The sequence below is a fragment of the Haliaeetus leucocephalus genome, unplaced genomic scaffold, assembly GCF_000737465.1.
Source record: "Haliaeetus leucocephalus isolate CR32 unplaced genomic scaffold, Haliaeetus_leucocephalus-4.0 Scaffold317, whole genome shotgun sequence".
Lineage (NCBI taxonomy): Eukaryota > Metazoa > Chordata > Aves > Accipitriformes > Accipitridae > Haliaeetus > Haliaeetus leucocephalus.
The window spans coordinates 9,198,871-9,217,631 of NW_010972753.1; the positions used below are offsets into that span (position 1 = coordinate 9,198,871).

Below are 18,761 nucleotides of genomic sequence, written 5' to 3' on the forward strand. Positions count from 1 at the left end.
GGGGGGGGGGGGGGGGGAGGGCAGGAAGAGCTCCCTACGTTGTAGCGAGACCCAGGGCGGGCAGCTGGCGTGGCAGGGCCCCGCTAGTCCTCGGCGGCTTGTAGGCTTCGGGCGGCCGCCGCTCGGAGTCTTCGGCGAAGTAGGTCAGGGAGCCGGTCCTCCCCCCTTCCCCGCTTCTTCCCCCCCTTCCCGAGATAGCACGTGACGGGTGCCGGCTGCCGGATTAGCTGGGCGGCTGCGGCTGCTCCCTGCTGCGCCGAAAATCCCAACCCGCAGTGCCGGCTGCACCGCCGCACTGAGATGGCGGCCGCGCCGGGCTTCGTCGCTGCGCCATCTCCGAGATGGGATTTTGGCAAGTGTTGCCCCCACGGCGGAGACGGTGGGGGTTCAGTGTGAGAAGATTTATGCATCACTTCTGTTGACTGGCCCTGGAGATCCGCTCTTAACCTAGTAGAGAGTATTTGTTTTTGTTTACTGTTCAAATAAGAATCGATCTTTAGCCTCGTGTTGATGTTTGGATCAACTAAAGAGATCAGATTTTAAGTAGTAGCTTTAAAGAGGATGATACGAGGCCTGCTATGGGAGGATTTTTCAAGAATCTGGATGTCCTAAATGGCAGCGCGCACAACTGAACATCTGAAAGGATAGTGCATTGGAATTTTTGCATTGGATTGATTCAGGTCACATAGGAAGATACTTCTGTGCAGTTGGTCTTGCATACAATTCAATTGTATTTAAGTGTGTCTTTTTTTTTTCCCAAATAGGTTTCTAATCTTGCCGTGCAGGCAAACAACTGTAATAAGCTGGTGTTAAGCTTTGTGAGTTGCCCACTACCTTTTGCTGAAATGAGTCCATATTGTGCTAGACCTAAAATATTTGGGTTACATGCTAGTAGTGCCTGAACTGAAATACCTTTTGGTAGACTTTACTGTGAGATGGAAGGCTGCAAATGAAGTTTTAGAAAAGCAAACCCAAAATTATTTTTGCTGAAGTAATTGTATGAGGCAGTCACATGATGTTCTGTGAGGAGTAGCTGCCTCAAATGTGAAGACTATAATGTCTCAGTAGTGTTCATGCAGTGTAAAGAAATAGCTGAGTCCCTGCAAGTGACGTGAACTGGTATTTGGGCTCTGTATACCTAAAAAAAAAAAAAATAAAAAATTGCCGTCGATCTCAATTGAAATGCCTTTTGGTGGACTGAAGGACTATTTTAAGTGGCTGTTTAGCCTGCATATAGTGTGTGAAGCAGAAGTCTGTGGTATTTGATTTTGTGGGTGTAAGATACTCTTCTGGCCTTGCTGCCCATGTGGTGCATGTTTATTGGTAGATGTGAAGACGCTTGAAGATGGTATAGCCTTGAGTATTAACTATGGCTTTGTTTTTTCTTCTTTAGAGGAGATGTAACTGACACTAAACAAATTTCTTTGCAGCGAGAACTTGTTGGGACACTGCTTGCTGTTGATAAGCAAAAGGGCTTTTTGTATCTTAGTGTAAATTCATTATATAACATGTTGGTACTTGTTTTATTTCTTCTAGTTTTCTGGTCTAGACTTGAATTCCTCAGACTCTCAGAGTGAAGGAAGCTCTTCAAGCAGTAAGTACATGCAAATTCTCAAGCTTACAGACGCACAGTTTTAGAAATAAGTGTTTTGTACCTGTGAAAAGTAATTTCTGAAGCCAAGATTTACAGAGGCTGATGGGGGAAATTGAGGAGGTTGCTAGTTATGGCTGCTTTGAAAATGCTATATACTTTAGACAGGAGCACTTAATTTAGCAGTGGTATGGCATGTGTAAATTTCCTAAGTACTTAACTGAGAGAAGTTAGTGTTCTAATTTTGTCGCAGATTTTGTTGCCTCTAGTCAAATAACTGAGGCCACTGATTGTAGTAGTAATGTGATGATCTGTCTTCTCAAAACATTCAGCTAGAGCTGGAATGTTTGAAGGTAAAACTTAAAATAGTTAACTGTACTAATTGTAATTCATTGAGTAGAAACTGCGTTGTCTGACATGCAAGGCTTAAGTATGTTAAGAAGAGGGGAGGAATCTTCCAGGAATTCACATTCAGCTCGTGCCTGGTACATTCTGATTCACAGATGTCTGTTGCTTAGCAGACAGATGCTTCTGGATTGTAAATGAAGAATGCTATTCAGAGGCAATTATGTGTGGCTTCTGGTTTGATCTGAGCTGACCTGATGGGGATGGTTGAATTTAAGGGGGAAGAAAAATACTGTGAGTAATAATACTGTGAGTGTCAGCACTTGAATGACACAGTGAAAATCTTAAGCTGCTCAAATATCTGGCACCAGGGTTAAGCCTTAATGAGTTCTAGGAGGACAGGCTTTCGTCATAGACACTGTAACATCCATAAAGGGCCTGTAGGACTTGGTCAAAGACATCTGTGCCTTAAAAAAAAAAAAAAGCAGCATACCTAAATGAGCATGCAAGAAGTTAATCTTCACTGTGTTGGTCCTCTGAGAGCAGGATATTAAGTGCTGTGTTAAAGGACTCTTGTTTAAAGACACTCGAAGTAAGAGGCCTTAAAGCTTCTGAGGCAGACATTTTTTTTCTAAGGAAAAGCTGTTGTTGGAAAGACTAGTGTCTCAAAAGGTGGTAGCTGCAAGCTGCAGTCTTGTAACACTATGTTTCTTTTGTCCTTTAGAAGGCCGATACATTCCTCCTCACTTGCGGAACAGGGAAGCTTCAAAACAGGGTACGTATCAGAAATAACAGTGGCAACACTTCTAACTGGTTCTTGACCTCCTTCTGAATCTATAGGAACAGACTGTTAAAGGCTTTGACATTACTGTTTAAAGTGGTTTTTACGGAGTGCTTTATTATTCTGTGCAAAACACTGCAACTTAACGTTCTGCTTTTAGTGTGCTGTTTTGGGCTTTCTTCACCAAGTTATATTGTAAGCTCAAGTTCAGTATCTGACTGGCAAAGTATCTTCCATATCTCATTAAGCAATTAACTGCCTGAAGCAAGATGGAGTCTTCCATGTTAACTTGACTAGCTCTGTAATCTTGAGAATCAATTTTAGCAGATTTTGGCAGTACCAGTTTTTGTGCTACTGTCATGTGGAATTTACAGTAACCAGTTGTTTAATATGAAGAAATAGTACAATTTCACTTTGTAAATGGATGTTTTACACAACTTGCTTTTAACTGGGGAGTGTGAGAAGCAAACCAGGGATGTCCTAGTTTAGCTTCTTGCAGTTTTTATGGAAGTCCACAAGAGTACTTGCAGAAGGAAATGCAGGATGCTGGTGAATGAAATGTGAAATACATGACCATTGTTGGTCATATGTTTACACGGGGGTTTGTGCTGAGAAATGGCCTTTATATCTTGCACTTGATTTTTCTAAACAAAACCTGGTAAAGAAGAAAAGTTTTGTGGGGTGCTTCAGTGAAGCAAATTGTGATTTTATTTGTAACATACAGAGATTGTCCATGCTGCACCATGCATTATTGTCGTGTCTAATGACTTGTGGAGATACAAGAGAAACATTTCATCTAACAGCTATTGAAATAGTAGAATGGAGGAGCTAAAGTATTTTCTGCTAATGCTACAATGTAAGAAATTGAAGTTTCATAGTATGGGAGGACTTGGATCTCATCTGTTTCTAAAGCAGTGGACTTTCAGATTCTCTTTTCAATACTGCAAGAGGACTCCATTAGGAGTGGGTGGGAGGAGAATATTGAAACAAATGCTGATATATCTCACAGTGTTTCTGGAGCTATGTAATCTTAAATTTGACTAGATGAAAAATGGTCCATTCCAGTTTTATGCTGTTTGAAGAGACAGATCAGTCTGTTTTTGGCTTAACCTTCGCATGTGTTCAAGCTAGTGTGGTGTTTTGTTTTGTGTGTGTGGGTGTTTTTTTGTGTGGGGTTTTTTTTGTGGGGTTTTTTTTTTTTTTTTACTTAAAAGAAGCATGGCCTAAAGTGCCAAATGATGAACAGCCTGTTAGCAGAGCTGAATGTGTTGGGGGAAGTATGGGGACTGGCTGGCAGCTCAGTAATGCTCTTGAAGTTCCTGGTCACATTAACCTCAAATGTGAGCAGTCTTTCAAGAAATCGGCTAGCTAAACCTGAGAGGAATGTGCAGGTTTTTCAAAAGCAGGAAACAACTTAAAGTTGTCTTGTGGACATGTGCTATTCATGGATTTCCTTTCCCTATATGGTAATTTGTACCAAACTCCAGTTCAATTTTAGGGGGCTATCAGATATGGAGGGATATAGTGTTAACCTTGAGTTCATATCATGATGTATAGGGCTGTCACTATTGTCTTTTTTGTGCAAGACCAGAGGTCAAATATTGTAATGTACATGTGATAATGTGTGGCTTTTCTGGGGGCTTCAAGCTTCACCTTGGAAAAAGGTAAACAAGTCATGAAACTTTAGTTTGACACATGGCTTGTTCAATTAATAGAACATAGGCTGCCAACTTCTTTTGGTAAACCTAACATTTCAAAACTTCCTTTAAACCTGGTGAGTACTTTATCACTAGGACTCCTCATGGCTCCCTGTGACGGGGTTTGTGATGGCTAATGGAAAAGCTATGATTCCAGTTCAGGCCCCCTACCGAGAAGCAAAGTGGGTATCATCAGTACAATGATGTAAAACTGAGCTATTTTATAGGATGATTTGAAGTCTGTTACACAGTTGTACTTTCAGAAAAGTAATGTTTGCTTGTGTTATTTACAACTAAATTAACGATTGCTTCTTCGGCTGTGTTGAAGCTGGGCTGTGTGTTGGATGCTCCTTGGAATCTTTAGCAAGAGATTATTCAAGGTGTAGACATTAGCAAGCAGCAGGCAAAAGAGACCTTGGGTAACAGTGGCATTTGACCATGCAACAAAACTCTTGATGCAGCCTTACAAGTGTAGTAACCTGATAAAATTTTTATTCAGTTAAACTACTGGGTGGAACTGTATTTCAGTAATCCAGTAGAATTGTCTTGCTCACCTACCATGACCTTATTGACTTCTGTATTGCTGAATTAAAAAAAACTTGAAAAAAGAAAAGATTATTTGTTTCTCTTATGTGGTGTTCCCTTAGACATACTTTAGAAACAGTGTATAGTTTCTAGCTTGGGGTTCTCACTTTTCTTGGAAGCTGATGGTATAGTAATTCATAGACACTATTAAAGTTGCACAATAACCTTACTTGCAGCTACGTAAGAAATTGCCTAAGGCAGTGGACTTAATACTTTTTAAAATAGCTGTTCTTTGTGTTCATGAAGAGCTGAGCATCTTCATGATTTCAGTAGGTATTGACAGGGGAAGCATGCTAAGGGATCTAGAGTATTTCTATTTAAAACTCCTACAGTGCTTTCTTCAGCTTATTTCCATACACCTGCAGATCTGTCCCTATTGTAATACTAATCTGTTAGTTTTGTACATGGGAACAAAATGGTACAGTACAGAACTGCAGGAGGTAAGAGGTGCATAAAAATATGTCCTTAGGTTGCTTAATGGTAGTTCTGTTTTTCAGCTGTTGAAGGTACAGTATATGGAGCTCAGTATGCAGGGCTGCCTGGTCTAAAGTGTCTTGCTTCCATGAGCGTGATTTGAGAACACTAAAGCTTGTTGTCATGTCATTTTCTTGTTAAGCTTCCTGGAAGCTGTTCATGGATATTTAAAGTCTGATCTGATCTATAGTAGGTCAAGGAGTCGATGATAGAACTTAAGGGTCTTTTCCAACTTAAAGGATTCCATGATCCTAACTGTTTTTCCCATCTTTGAAAAAAAAACAAAACTGATGACTGCTGCTGCACGTGGCAGCTTTCTGAGTAAGCCGACAACGATTGGTGGTAGAACATTACAAAATGTGCAAATTAAAATGCTGATTGAGGAGAAGCATTGAAAATTCTATCACTCTTCACCGATGCAAGAACTACAAAACTGCTTTGGAAGTTCATTAACTTACTGAACTCCGAACTTAATCCTGTGGTGAGAAATGTGTGCTGGATGGAATCTATACAGGTTTTTACTTTTAAAAAAAAAAAAAAAAAAGCCTTGATGTTTAAAGGAGTTTCCTGATAATTCTTGCATGGTCTCGTGATCATTCACTTCAGAGAAGTCAATCTGTGGTCTGTTATGGGTTGTTTTAGTGCATTTGCTTTTGATTTTAATTTGCCATGTCTTGTTCTAAGTCATGGTGATATCTTCTGCTAGCTGGTTACTTAGAGTTGACTTGTATGGCCTGGACCTCTGTCGTTCTATGCTGATCCACAAGTAAAATCAAATTAGGAATACCAAACTGAAAGCAGAATTAATGGCCCTAATTGTCAAGCAGGGTATATATATGTATTTGTTAAGGACTTGGTCCAGAAGTTGCTATGCTACCTTAAAGAAAAATATGGCAAGGTACCAGCTTCAGAAACCAGTGCAGTAACAAGCTAGATTAGTAAGCTTACTTGGTATGCTATTTGGAGTACAAAATTTTGACTCCTGTCTGGAACTCTTCAGACCTGGTAGAAGATCATAATGTAGTACAGAGTCAGCCCAGTTTTTTCATTAATGAGAAACTACATCCGTATCTTCCTGAAGATTGCTCTGTCAGTACCACTGCTGTTAGATCTCTTGGCAGGGTGACATACCCCAGTATTTTTATTGTGGTTTGAAAGATACTCATACTAAAATCTGGTTTTAGGTGCTTTCTAAACAAGCTACAAATAACTTTCTTATGCGTTAATGAAGTGATTATGGTATTCCTGATCTTTGTCAGCAGTCTCTCTGTGTGAAGTTAATTTATCCTTAAGGACTTAAGCTACTTCTTAAAAGACTTTGGAGGTCTTGAAGCATTCCATGGTCTTCTGTGCTAATAAACTTCATGCCTTGATTATTTTTGCTGTCTGCTTTGGTTAGCCAGACCAAATGAGTTATAGTCACACTAGTTTTTAAAGTTCCCTCGTGACTAGAGCATGTCTGGATTCTGGGGAGTAGAATTTCTTCCAAAAAAAAAAAGGGGGGGGGGTAATGATACTTGCCAGAGCACATCTAACAAGGTAAGGTAATTGTTGTAGGGAATTTTTTTTTTCAGAGAGAGAGGACCTAGAACAATACCTTTCTTTGGAGTAATTTTGTTTTGTGGTTGCTTTTATTGTCCAGTGCATAGGTCTTGACTGGTTTTGTGCTGTGAGGCTGGCAAAAGCATGCTCACTAATAGGAGTGACATTAGTTGTTTATCTATTTAATTATGTCACTTATTCTCTGCTGGCATCCCATAGCTGAGATTCATTGGGTCATGTTTTCAAACTTAAGGTTGGAACTCCGACTCAGAATTTGTAAGTTCTTAGTGTAGTACCAAAGCACCGTTGAATGCTCTACGTTTCTGTCTACCTCCCAACCCCCGGCAGCTGAACAAAAATGATGCTTTTTACTTGATGGTGTTGGCAAGCTGATGTACTTTCTATTCTACTTGGCCTTTTTTCTTTGAGTTAACATACCTAAGTAGGCATCTACTTACTGTAGGTAGGTGTAAAAGTACTGTGGAAAAATTCAATGTGGTAATTCATTGTGAAGAACTCCATATTCCTCATTTCTGCATGATGCTGTTAATTTGTTTTAGTTTGCATAGATCAGATTGCTCTGTGTACTTACAGTATGACAAAACATTCTAACTTCCATGTGGATTTCTAATGCAAGGGCTAATACCACTCATTGATCTCCATCAGAGGCCTTGTTAGCAACACAAAAATTAAATGCATTGTCAAGGGTATGTGTTGAAGTTGGAGAGATAATGTAGATGTTTCTTCTGATGCCCATCTTTCCAGAGTAGGCAACTTTAATATTAGTGCTAAGGCAAGTGCAGTGTTTTAAAAAAAGTAACATGCTTGTACACGAGTGGAGGGGTTTCGGCAAGTTCCGATAGGCAATGGGAGATACTTAGTCCCTATTTCATTAAGTCTTAACGTCTGTGCATCTTCCATTCTTGAAGGACTGTGTGCCTTTCAATCCTGTAGACCTTCCAGTGAAGGCTTACTGGACAGAACTTAGCTTTTTCTTGTAAAAGCCTAGACCATGTAATGTATGGCTAAAATATCTTTCTTCTACTAGGTTTTGATAGTGGTGGCTGGAGTTCTAGCAGAGATAAGGATGCATACAGCAGCTTTGGTGCACGATCTGACCGTGGAGCAAAGTCAAGCTTCTTTGATCGTGGAAATGGATCAAGAGGAGGAAGGCAAGTACTTATTTGTCTGGGTAGTACATATGAAGTCTGTCTCAGTTCTAGTAGTGCATCTGTAATGTTGATGTTAAAATTGGAGTTGTAGGTGTGAACAGCAGGATAAGGTAGGAGGAACCTGGGAGGGGAGGAGAGAGTTGGAGAGCCTTGCTTTTAAAACTACATGAGTTCAAGGATGGGAAACTTGCATGTGTTGAAAAATGTGCCCTGTAGTCTACCACCAGCCACTCACTGCAGCTATAATGATTTGCTGACTTAACCATTTCACCAAAAAAGTGCTAGATGGGTGGCTACTTCCAGAAAAATCATGAAGAGCTGTTGGGAGCACGTAAAATACATAAAAATGGATTTTTTTTTTTTAATTTCAGTATTTTTTTTTTCCTTGTTTAAAAAGTGTAGTTAATAAAAACTGGGTGAGACTCTTGCAGGTTCTCTACCTTACTTGATCAGTCTTACACACATCATGCGCTGTATGCACAAGTGTGGTGAGAGTGACCTTTATCGACTAGTAAAGCTGATGCTAGTCCTGTATCCAGACTTTTCTCAAACATGATATACCAGACCAAAAACTAAACAGTTGAGGTAAGGACTTTTTCCACCTTCTTTCCAAGTGTCTAATACAGGTGAGCTCCCTCTCTATAAAATAATAATGTGACATGTAATTGAGGTATTTAGTTTGGTCACCTGTGGTGGGGGAATAAAGGAGAAAACTACAGCACTTGAGGGTTTTGTCTGGAGGTGGGAGACCTATATAAATAAGGCACAGAGAAAGGGGGGAGTATCAAACAGTGCCTCCCAAGAGGTTTAAGAAGAGCTCCCTACAAAAAATGGCAAAGACTGAGTGATTTGAATTGCAGCTCTGCTGGCAGATGGCTGATTCTTTACATTTGTTACACTTAACCAAATAGGTTTCAATACAAGGATCAGTGTATTAAGCTAAACTGAGCTGTGAAATCATGACAAACTCTTCTGTCTATGATGCAGAATATCATGATCTAGTCTGATGGCTGGGACTAAGTTAATTTTGGTTCATAGGTCAAGAAGCAAGTACAGATAATATGATGACTTTGAATTGTTCTACAGTTGTATGTGTAATATCAGAGCATACACTGCTAGATTCCTATAGGTTTAATTTTGCGTGTCAAAAAAAATCATGTTGTCCAGGAATGGTGGCCTGATATTCTTGCTGTATTTAGATATGAAGAGCGTGGAAGAGGTGGTGACTATGATAGGAGTGGCTTTGGTAGATTTGACCGTGGTGGGAATAGCCGCTGGTCTGACAAATCAGATGAAGATGACTGGTCAAAGCCTCTTCCCCCAAGTGAACGCCTGGAACAGTAAGTAATGTAATAATGTAAAATCACATGATGGGGTCAGTTGATGAGTCTAGCAAGTAAAATACTTTCTCTTATGTTTTTAGAGAGCTCTTTTCAGGAAGCAATACTGGCATTAACTTTGAGAAGTATGATGACATTCCTGTTGAAGCAACAGGCAGCAACTGTCCTCCACATATTGAAAGTGTAAGTTTTGTGGGTTTGTGTGTGGTTTTTTTTTTGGTCTGGTTTGCTTATGTATCTAATAGTGACTATTTTGCATGTGAAACTTGATGGCATGCTGTCTTAAGTTTAGGGAGGAAGGGAAACAGTTTTGCCTTCTTACAGCTAAGCTGTTTTGCACAGGAGGATTGCATATGATGAACTAAGACGTGGGAGAAGTTGTGTAAGCTTGTTAGTTAACACTTGTAGCTCACTTTTAACTATGTGGCTTGTTTTTAAACAGTAAACATATATAGAAGTAGGAGTGTTTGGAGGTGCTGGTTTGTTGTAGCAACTGATTAAGCATAGACATTGTGTTGTGCTAATCATAGTATGCTAGTGTAGTCTGCACTTCAGGCTTGGTTGGCTTTTATAAGAATCACTTATGTGACTGGACTAAGTAGCTACCAGACTCCTGGTAGCTAGTTCCTGAGTATCTGTAAACTTAATAGGTAAGTTCTTGTCGTGGTTTAACCCCAGCCAGCAACTAAGCACCACGCAGCCGCTCACTCACTCCCCCCCATCCAGTGGGAGGGGGGAGAAAATCAGGAAAAGAAGTAAAACTCCTGGGTTGAGATAAGAACGATTTAATAGAACAGAAAAGAAGAAACTAATAATGATAATGATAACACTCATAAAATGACAACAGTAGTAATAAAAGGATTGAAATGTACAAATGATGTGCAGGGCAATTGCTCACCACCCGCCGACCGACACCCAGCCAGTCCCCGAGCGGCAAATCCCTGCCCCCCCCCTTCCCAGTTCCTAAACTAGATGGGACGTCACACGGTATGGAATGCACTGTTGGCCAGTTTGGGTCAGGTGCCCTGGCTGGGCATGAGAAGCTGAAAAATCCTTGACTGTAGTCTAAACACTACTGAGCAACAACTGAAAACATCAGTGTTATCAACATTCTTCACATACTGAACTCAAAACATAGCACTGTACCAGCTACTAGGAAGACAGTTAACTACATCCCAGCTGAAACCAGGACAGTTCTATAGGAAGAGATGAAACAAAAGCTACTTTACAAATGACTTCTTGGACTGAATGATGTGTTTCATGGTGGCTGAAGGGAAGGATCCCAATCTTACTTGTTTTAAATATCTTACAGTTCAGTGATGTTGACATGGGAGAAATTATTATGGGAAACATTGAGCTCACACGCTACACCCGTCCTACTCCAGTCCAGAAACACGCAATACCTATTATTAAAGAAAAGAGAGACTTGATGGCCTGTGCTCAGACAGGTAAGTTTACTGCTTAGTCTCTCTCTCAGCAGTTAGGTCTTGTATTCCTCAAGCTGCAGGTAAGAGGTCTGTGAGGTAGTATGACTTACTGTTCAGAGTATACTGCAATACCTACAGTGTTGGAAATTAATTAGCTTTAGAGTCTTGCAACTGTTCTAGATGTAGCTTGACTGGATCTAATGCGTTTGTCCCTAGAGAAATGTTCATGGCTTAAATCACATTTCACTTCAGGGTGTTGTGGTGCTGAGTGACAAGTCTTTTGTAGATAAGCTCTACTGGCTGAGTGCACTCCAGTGGCATAGGTAGCATCCATATAGTAGTGCAGGTGTTATTTGGAATATGCTAGTGATAGAGGATTAGTGCTGTAGCTGACAGTACAGTAGCTTTGAAATAACTATTAATAATACTGAATTGTGTCCTGATAGGGTCTGGGAAAACGGCTGCGTTTCTTCTACCAATATTGAGCCAGATCTATGCAGATGGCCCTGGTGATGCCTTGAGAGCTATGAAGGCAAGTATTTAAATACCCAGCCCTGGAACATGTGTGTCTTTGCCTTGTATGCTGTTGCCTTCTTCTGAACACAGTAGCTGGGCTTAAATGTTGTCATTATTTTGGGTATGATAAGCAAGCTTCTCAACTTCTAGAAGACTTTAGCTATTTCTCTTGAAAAATACAGGCTGTAGAATGCTTTTTTTTTCCTACCTAAAGAGTTGATATGTGTAATTGTCTAGAGAAAAGGTTGTTTACAAGTGTGTTTGTTGTGTAAGGTATAAAAGTGCTTTTCTTGCTACAAAAAGGCTACTTGGTCACACATATCTGTTGTAGTGACTTTAGGATAGAAAGTAACAGGTTATATGGCTATTATTTCTCTGCTGCTTAAGTTATGGATCACAGTGCAAGTTGTAGAGGCCAAGCTTGTGCAGCTGTGTTGCTGTTAATGTATTAACCAATTGGGTACTGTAGTAGGGCAGTGTTCAGATGCAGTGCTTAAAACAAGTTGGCTCTCAGCTGTAGGTTGTTTTTTTTTCTCTTGTTAAGACAAACTTGGGTGACCTGTCTTCAACATTGCCTATAGTAGCTGGTTTAATTCCCTTTATATTTGGGGTACTCATTCACAGTATTTTCTTTTCCTTCAGGAGAATGGAAGGTATGGGCGCCGCAAGCAATATCCAATCTCACTGGTCTTGGCTCCCACTAGAGAACTGGCTGTGCAGATCTATGAGGAAGCCAGAAAGGTATATCTAGGAGTTAATTATTATAAAATAGCTGAAGTATGTTTTTTCTTAGAGCTAACTTACTTTGTTTTATAGTTTGCATACCGTTCCAGAGTTCGTCCCTGTGTTGTATACGGTGGTGCAGACATTGGTCAGCAGATACGTGACTTAGAACGTGGATGTCACTTGCTTGTAGCAACTCCAGGACGACTGGTTGATATGATGGAGAGGGGAAAGATTGGACTGGATTTCTGCAAGTAAGTAAAGTGTTCTTGTCCACATGTGAATGACTTGACAGCTAGCAACTGTGCATTTTAAAGTGAGATCTGGAGTTAATGACACTTAAGTTGTAGCTTTTGGACCGTGTAAACATCTAGTTGAGAACTTGTGGTCCAGTGTCTGTGCTGGGTTACAGCTTAAAGAAAAAAGCTCTGAAGAACAACCTTTTTTGTTACTATTTAGGTACCTAGTGCTTGATGAAGCTGACAGAATGCTTGATATGGGGTTTGAACCTCAAATTCGTCGGATTGTTGAACAAGATACTATGCCGCCAAAGGGGGTTCGTCATACCATGATGTTTAGTGCTACTTTCCCCAAGGAAATCCAGGTACTTTACAAAAGTTCAAATACTTAACACGTCGTAGGGCCAGATTTCATCTCTGGAAGGAGGGGAAAAATACTGCATTTAATTTTTTTTTTCTTTTTCCCCTTCCCTTTTCTTAGATGCTAGCTCGTGACTTCCTGGATGAATATATCTTTCTGGCTGTTGGCAGAGTAGGTTCTACATCTGAAAATATCACACAGAAAGTAGTATGGGTGGAAGAGTCAGACAAACGATCATTTCTGCTTGACCTGCTGAATGCTACAGGTAAAGGCCAGTTTCAGATAAGCAAATAACGCAAAATTCAGATGAGGCAAATCTAATGACTCAAGTAATAGGAACTATTGAGTAGGTGAATGAAAAGGTATTTCCTTAATGTGCAGTGAATGTATTGCACTGGCCAAGTGTCAGTTTTAAGTTGATGTAAGCTCTTCTAGTAATACAAAATGAGGAGGGAGGTCTCTAGTGTCCAGTTTAGAATAAACAAGAGCAGAGAACTGAAACTGCCTTTTACAAGGTGGTGGAGTCAAGTATTTGTGTAGCTTTTCTGCTAACTTGTGCCTTAATTATTGTTAGGCAAGGATTCCTTGACTCTGGTGTTCGTGGAAACTAAAAAGGGTGCAGATGCTCTTGAGGACTTCTTGTACCATGAAGGATATGCCTGTACAAGTATACATGGAGATCGCTCTCAAAGAGACAGAGAGGAAGCACTGCACCAGTTCCGTTCGGGCAAGAGCCCAATTCTTGTTGCCACAGCAGTAAGTGAAATCTATGAAGTTTGAGCCACTAAGCCTGTTATTTGGCCTGTGGAATTTTACTGAGACTTGATTTAATCCTTTAACCACTAGGTAGCAGCAAGAGGACTGGATATCTCAAATGTAAAGCATGTCATAAACTTTGACTTGCCAAGTGACATTGAAGAGTATGTACATCGTATTGGTCGTACAGGCCGTGTAGGAAACCTTGGTAAGTAGTATTATCTGGAATTTTCATAGACGGCACTTAATACTGGAGTTGATACATGTAGTAGTATTGGTTAAGTAGAAAATTCCAACTAAGTACTTGAGAGAAACCCATGTGCTACCTTCTGTGACCAGAAGCTGGTCACTGCTGTCTAGCCAGTGTGGAAAGTAACCAGTTCCTTTAGTGCTTTTGTTGCTGTTAAAAAGCTCTGCCACATGTAAGCTTAGTATCTTCTGTGTCAGTAAATAGCCAGTGTTTTGTGACTAGAAATAGCTTTCTCTTTAAGTAATTGTCGTGTTCTCAAGCTTGGCTATAAGGAATCTGATACTGTACTTGTCACAGCTGCAAGTGGAGTTGTGGAATGGGTTTAAAGTACTTGTCTTCTGTGGTGCTAAAACTGAATGTTTACTTCAGGTCTTGCCACCTCATTCTTCAATGAGAGGAACATAAACATCACCAAGGACTTGCTTGATCTTCTTGTTGAGGCTAAGCAGGAAGTACCATCTTGGCTGGAAAACATGGCTTATGAACAGCATCACAAAGGAGGTGGTAGCCGTGGGCGATCTAAGAGGTAATCGTCACAACTTGGCTAAAGGTGTACTTAATCCATTGTGCGAGGCAGTTCTGTGATGTATTTTCAGTCTAAAAATACAGTTGGAGGAAGACAAAACCATTGCGCTATAAATTGAGTTAGGTGCATCAGAAGGTGACAGCTTGATGTCTAGTTTTGTTCTATCTTACTGTAAGGCAATTAACCCATAAGACTTTTTTTTCCTCTTAAGCAAATAACTAGATACAGTTGAGGTAGAATGACATCTAGCAAAAATGGCTTTAGAACTCTGTGAAAGCACTTACAAAACACTTAACTAGAAATGCATACCTGCATGTGCCAGAGATGGACTATAAGCAGCTATTTTGATGTTTAGGAGAATGTAATGCATGCCTTCTGCCATAAACTAGGAAAGGTATGAGCGTTATACTTCAGGTGTGTGGCCACTGGTAAAATAGTTTTGCTATGGAAACCTAAAATGCTTCATAAGCTGGTAATATAAAGCTATGTTTAATGGCTTAAAAGGGTGGGAGGAGAGACAACCCTTCCTCTTAATGTAGCTAAGAATGTATGACCACATGAATTCTAGTTGTTGGGCTTTTTTTCTTCAGAAGTATGCTTGTAAAATGGTCACCCTTTTCTACAACACAAAAGGTGGTCATAAGTGTATCACTTAAACACTGAGATAGTGTTACCTCTGTTCCACAGAGTTTCTAAACTTGAATCAAATCTTACCTGGACCTGAGAGAGTAATTTTTAGGGTGACATGACAAGTTCAACATGAGCCTGCTTGAATAATAAATTTTCCTTTGCCATCTTGAATGCCCTTTCCAGGTAGCATTGGGTTGCTTACTGAGCAAGCTTGCCTGCTGAGCTTGACACTTGTACTGGTTGTTGGCCAGCTGTAGTTGGTAACCAGAGTTTTAAGAAATTTAGTACTTGAATCTTGATGTCTACAATGCTTAAAATATCACTGACTTTACTCAAGTGTTTGTTTCCTTCCTTTATACAGCAGTAGGTTCAGTGGAGGATTTGGTGCCAGAGACTATCGAACAAGTAGCGGTTCTGGCAGCAGTAGCTTTAGTAGCAGTCGATCAACCAGCAGCCGCAGTGGAGGAAGTGGCAGCAGAGGATTTGGAGGTAAGAAAAACTGGGCAGGCAGTGCTAGCAAATACTAATAGCAAAACCAGATGTAAAATGCTTGCTGTAGTAAAACTTCAGGAGGTAATTTTTAAATATGAGGTCAGCTGGTGCTTGTTATGCAAAGTCTTAGCATCCTTCTTGGATCTAGGCTAGCACAAGTTACCTGTCTTTGAATAGTTTGATGCTACCTCTCTTTCCAGGACTTTAGTTTGTGTGCATTTGACAGTACTTCTGGGTGGGTTTCCTTTAATAGATAATAGACATCTTGTCTGTGCCCTGGGTTATTTTCTTGTTGTGAAGGCACAAGTCTAGCAGGCTAATTAAGCATCACTTTCTCTTGCCTTTCATAGGTGGTGGTTATGGAGGCTTCTACAACAGTGATGGATATGGAGGAAACTATAACTCCCAGGGGGTTGACTGGTGGGGCAACTGAATCTGCTTGCAGCAGATATCCTACCAAACAAGCTAATATGGAAACCACATGTAACTTAGCCAGACTATACCTTGTGTAGCTTCAAGAACTCGCAGTACATTACCAGCTGTGATTCTCCACTGAAATTTTTTTTAAGGGAGCTCAAGGTCACAAGATGGAAACAAAGGAACAAGTAGCCCTATCTTGAAGGTGGTTTTGAAGACTCTATTGCTGTAGTCAGGATTAACTCCCCTCCCACCCATCCCCACCCAGAAACTGCATTTATAATTTTGTGACTGAGGATCATTTGTTTGTTAATGTACTGTGCCTTTAACTTTAGACAACTTTTATTTTGATGTCCTGTTGGCTCAGTAATGCTCAAGATATCAATTGTTTTGACAAAATAAAAATTACTGAACTTGGGCTAAAATCAAACCTTGGCACACAGGTGTGATACAACTTAAACAGGAATCACTGATTCATCCATAATATTACAAAGAAAAACTTATGCGGTAGCCTGCATTAGGGCTTTTGGTATCTGCAGATTTGAAAAATAAAACATCTTGAAGCATATCAATGCAATTAGTTTCTAATGTGGCAAAACTGTACTAAGTTAAAGTTCTGATTTGCTCACTCTATCCTGGATAGGTACTTAGAACCTGATAGCCTTTAATAAGCCATTCCAGTCATGATGAGATGATGTATGGATACATGCATACATTAAAAGCACTGTTTTTGAAGTTAATGCAAGTAAATACAGCAATTCCTTTTTCAATATTTAGGCAGATCATTAATGTGAGCTAGCCAAATGTGGGCAGAACATTACAGGGAACGTTTAAAGGTCTGATAACTTGAAATAGTTTTTAGGAGAATTCATCTATTTAGACTTTTTAAAAATGCCTGCCATATGAAATTGAAATGGTAGAATGGCTGACCATGGCAGTGATTGGTCCTCCTTAAGGGCCTGACTGAATTTTTGGTCTAATAACGCATGCTAGTGTTGATGTTTTTTGGTCAAGAGGGTATGAACAGGAAGAATTATGCAGCAGGCTTTATTTTAATGCAGATTCACATTACTCTGTTCAAGCTGCGTGGAGATGTTAAACTGGCTTACTGTAGACTTTGTAAAATGGCTCCAGAAGAGTAACAAACAAACCTGAGATCACAGAGGTTGGAAATGTACATAAACTGCACAAGGTTTCAATTCTGCTATTAAAGTGCAGTTTTAGTCAGTTTTAGTTGCATAGGTTTCCATTGTATTTATAGTCTGTTTATGCTAAATCTGGCCAAAGATAAGTATTGTCCACCAGAAAAATGCCTCTGCCACTTGGAATTTCTGTGCTAACTTTGTGGCCAGAGCAGTTAACAACTAATCTACAGTGGCGTAGGAAAATGGCAAAAATCTCCTAAAGTGCAATAGATTTTTTCAAGTGTATTGTGCCTTGTTCTAAAACTTTTATTAAGTAGGTGCACTTGACAGTATTGAGGTCATTTGTTATGGTGCTATTTCAAGTCTAGGTTTAGGCCCTTGTACATTTTGCCCATAACTTTTTACAAAATACTTCTTTTATTGCACATTCAGAGAATTTTATATATGTCTTGTGTGCGTGTCCTTAACTTCCAATCTTATTTTGTCTCTTGGAGATTGAACGCAGCTTGTTTAAGGAGAAGGAAATAGATTCTAAAACTTATTTGGGACCATGGGAATGATAGCTGGGAAGAAAACTATTTGCACACGACAGATTTCTAGATACTTTTTGCTGCTAGTTTTGTGTAATATTTATTGAACATTTTTGACAAATATTTATTTTTGTAAGCCTAAAAGTGATTCTTTGAAAGTTTAAAGAAACTTGACCAAAAGACAGTACAAAAACACTGGCACTTGAATGTTGAATGTCACCGTATGCGTGAAATTATATATTTCGGGGTAGTGTGAGCTTTTAATGTTTAAGTCATATTAAACTCTTAAGTCAAATTAAGCAGACCCGGCATTGGCAGTGTAGCCATAACTTTCTGATAGTAAAACAAAAATTGGCAACTTAAAATTAAACATGCCAAGGTTTTGATACACTTGTCTTAAGATATTAATGAAACACTTCTAAACACTGATGTGAAGTGTCCAGATTCTCAGATGTTTGTTGCGTGAGTTTTGTTTAGTTGTGTGTTTTTTTTTTTCAGTGAATGTCTGGCACATTGCAATCCTCAAACATGTGGTTATCTTTGTTGTATTGGCATAATCAGTGACTTGTGCATTTTAGCAAGTTTTATCAGCCAGCAATATTTTCAGTTCAGATACAAGGATTCAAAACAATATGCAAGAATGGATTTAAACTTGCTGAATGTGAAAATTGAACTTCAAGTCACTGTAGGTTTAGAATTGCTTATTGTATTAGTTTAGATGCTAGCACTGCATGTGCTGTGCATATTCTTGATTTTATTAAAATAAAAAAGTTGAACTGCACAGTCTACTCATTTGTGAAGCGTCACTTTTCTGGTTTACAAGATCTGTAGCCCAAGTAGTCTCATTGATGTGCAACTCTGGAAGCAGGTGAATCTACTGTGGTACACATCAGTGTGCTTATAAATGGCAGCTAAGCTTAGGGCTAAAGCTGTAGCAACCTTAAAATAACTGCCCCACAATGTTGGATACTTGTACAAGTTTTTTAGAGAAGCTTAACAAAGCAGATGTAGGACAGATGGGGAGACAACCTTTTTCTTTTTTTTCTCTTTTTTTCCTTTTGTTTGGCTGTAACAAAACTTAAAATTTATTGAACTCCCTCAGACTTGATTCCTCAGCCATGTAATGTTAAGGACCTTATCTCTCAGTTGTCCCTCTGACCTTAGCAATGGTGCCTTGTAGTAGACAGCTTTAGTTTTGACATCTTAGTGTTGATTGGCAGCC

At 39.7% G+C, this 18,761-nt stretch overlaps 1 protein-coding gene across 2 annotated transcripts in view; it reads left to right on the forward strand.

The window, feature by feature from the left end:
* DDX3X (DEAD (Asp-Glu-Ala-Asp) box helicase 3, X-linked) overlaps positions 1-18,325 on the forward strand; it is a 19,007-nt gene extending 682 nt beyond the window's left edge. Inside the window, exons 2-17 of one of the 2 annotated variants that reach the window (XM_010571359.1) lie at positions 1,537-1,594; positions 2,661-2,711; positions 8,064-8,187; positions 9,387-9,527; positions 9,611-9,710; positions 10,840-10,975; positions 11,401-11,486; positions 12,113-12,211; positions 12,287-12,447; positions 12,653-12,797; positions 12,914-13,058; positions 13,368-13,549; positions 13,640-13,757; positions 14,169-14,325; positions 15,317-15,444; positions 15,798-18,325. In XM_010571359.1, the coding sequence (XP_010569661.1) occupies positions 1,537-1,594; positions 2,661-2,711; positions 8,064-8,187; positions 9,387-9,527; positions 9,611-9,710; positions 10,840-10,975; positions 11,401-11,486; positions 12,113-12,211; positions 12,287-12,447; positions 12,653-12,797; positions 12,914-13,058; positions 13,368-13,549; positions 13,640-13,757; positions 14,169-14,325; positions 15,317-15,444; positions 15,798-15,880 (1,914 nt within the window). In that variant the 3' untranslated portion in view covers positions 15,881-18,325. The remainder of the gene's footprint in view (positions 1-1,536; positions 1,595-2,660; positions 2,712-8,063; positions 8,188-9,386; positions 9,528-9,610; positions 9,711-10,839; positions 10,976-11,400; positions 11,487-12,112; positions 12,212-12,286; positions 12,448-12,652; positions 12,798-12,913; positions 13,059-13,367; positions 13,550-13,639; positions 13,758-14,168; positions 14,326-15,316; positions 15,445-15,797) is intronic. The other variant, XM_010571360.1, reaches the window with a different exon arrangement.
* The last annotated feature ends 436 nt before the right edge of the window (positions 18,326-18,761 follow it).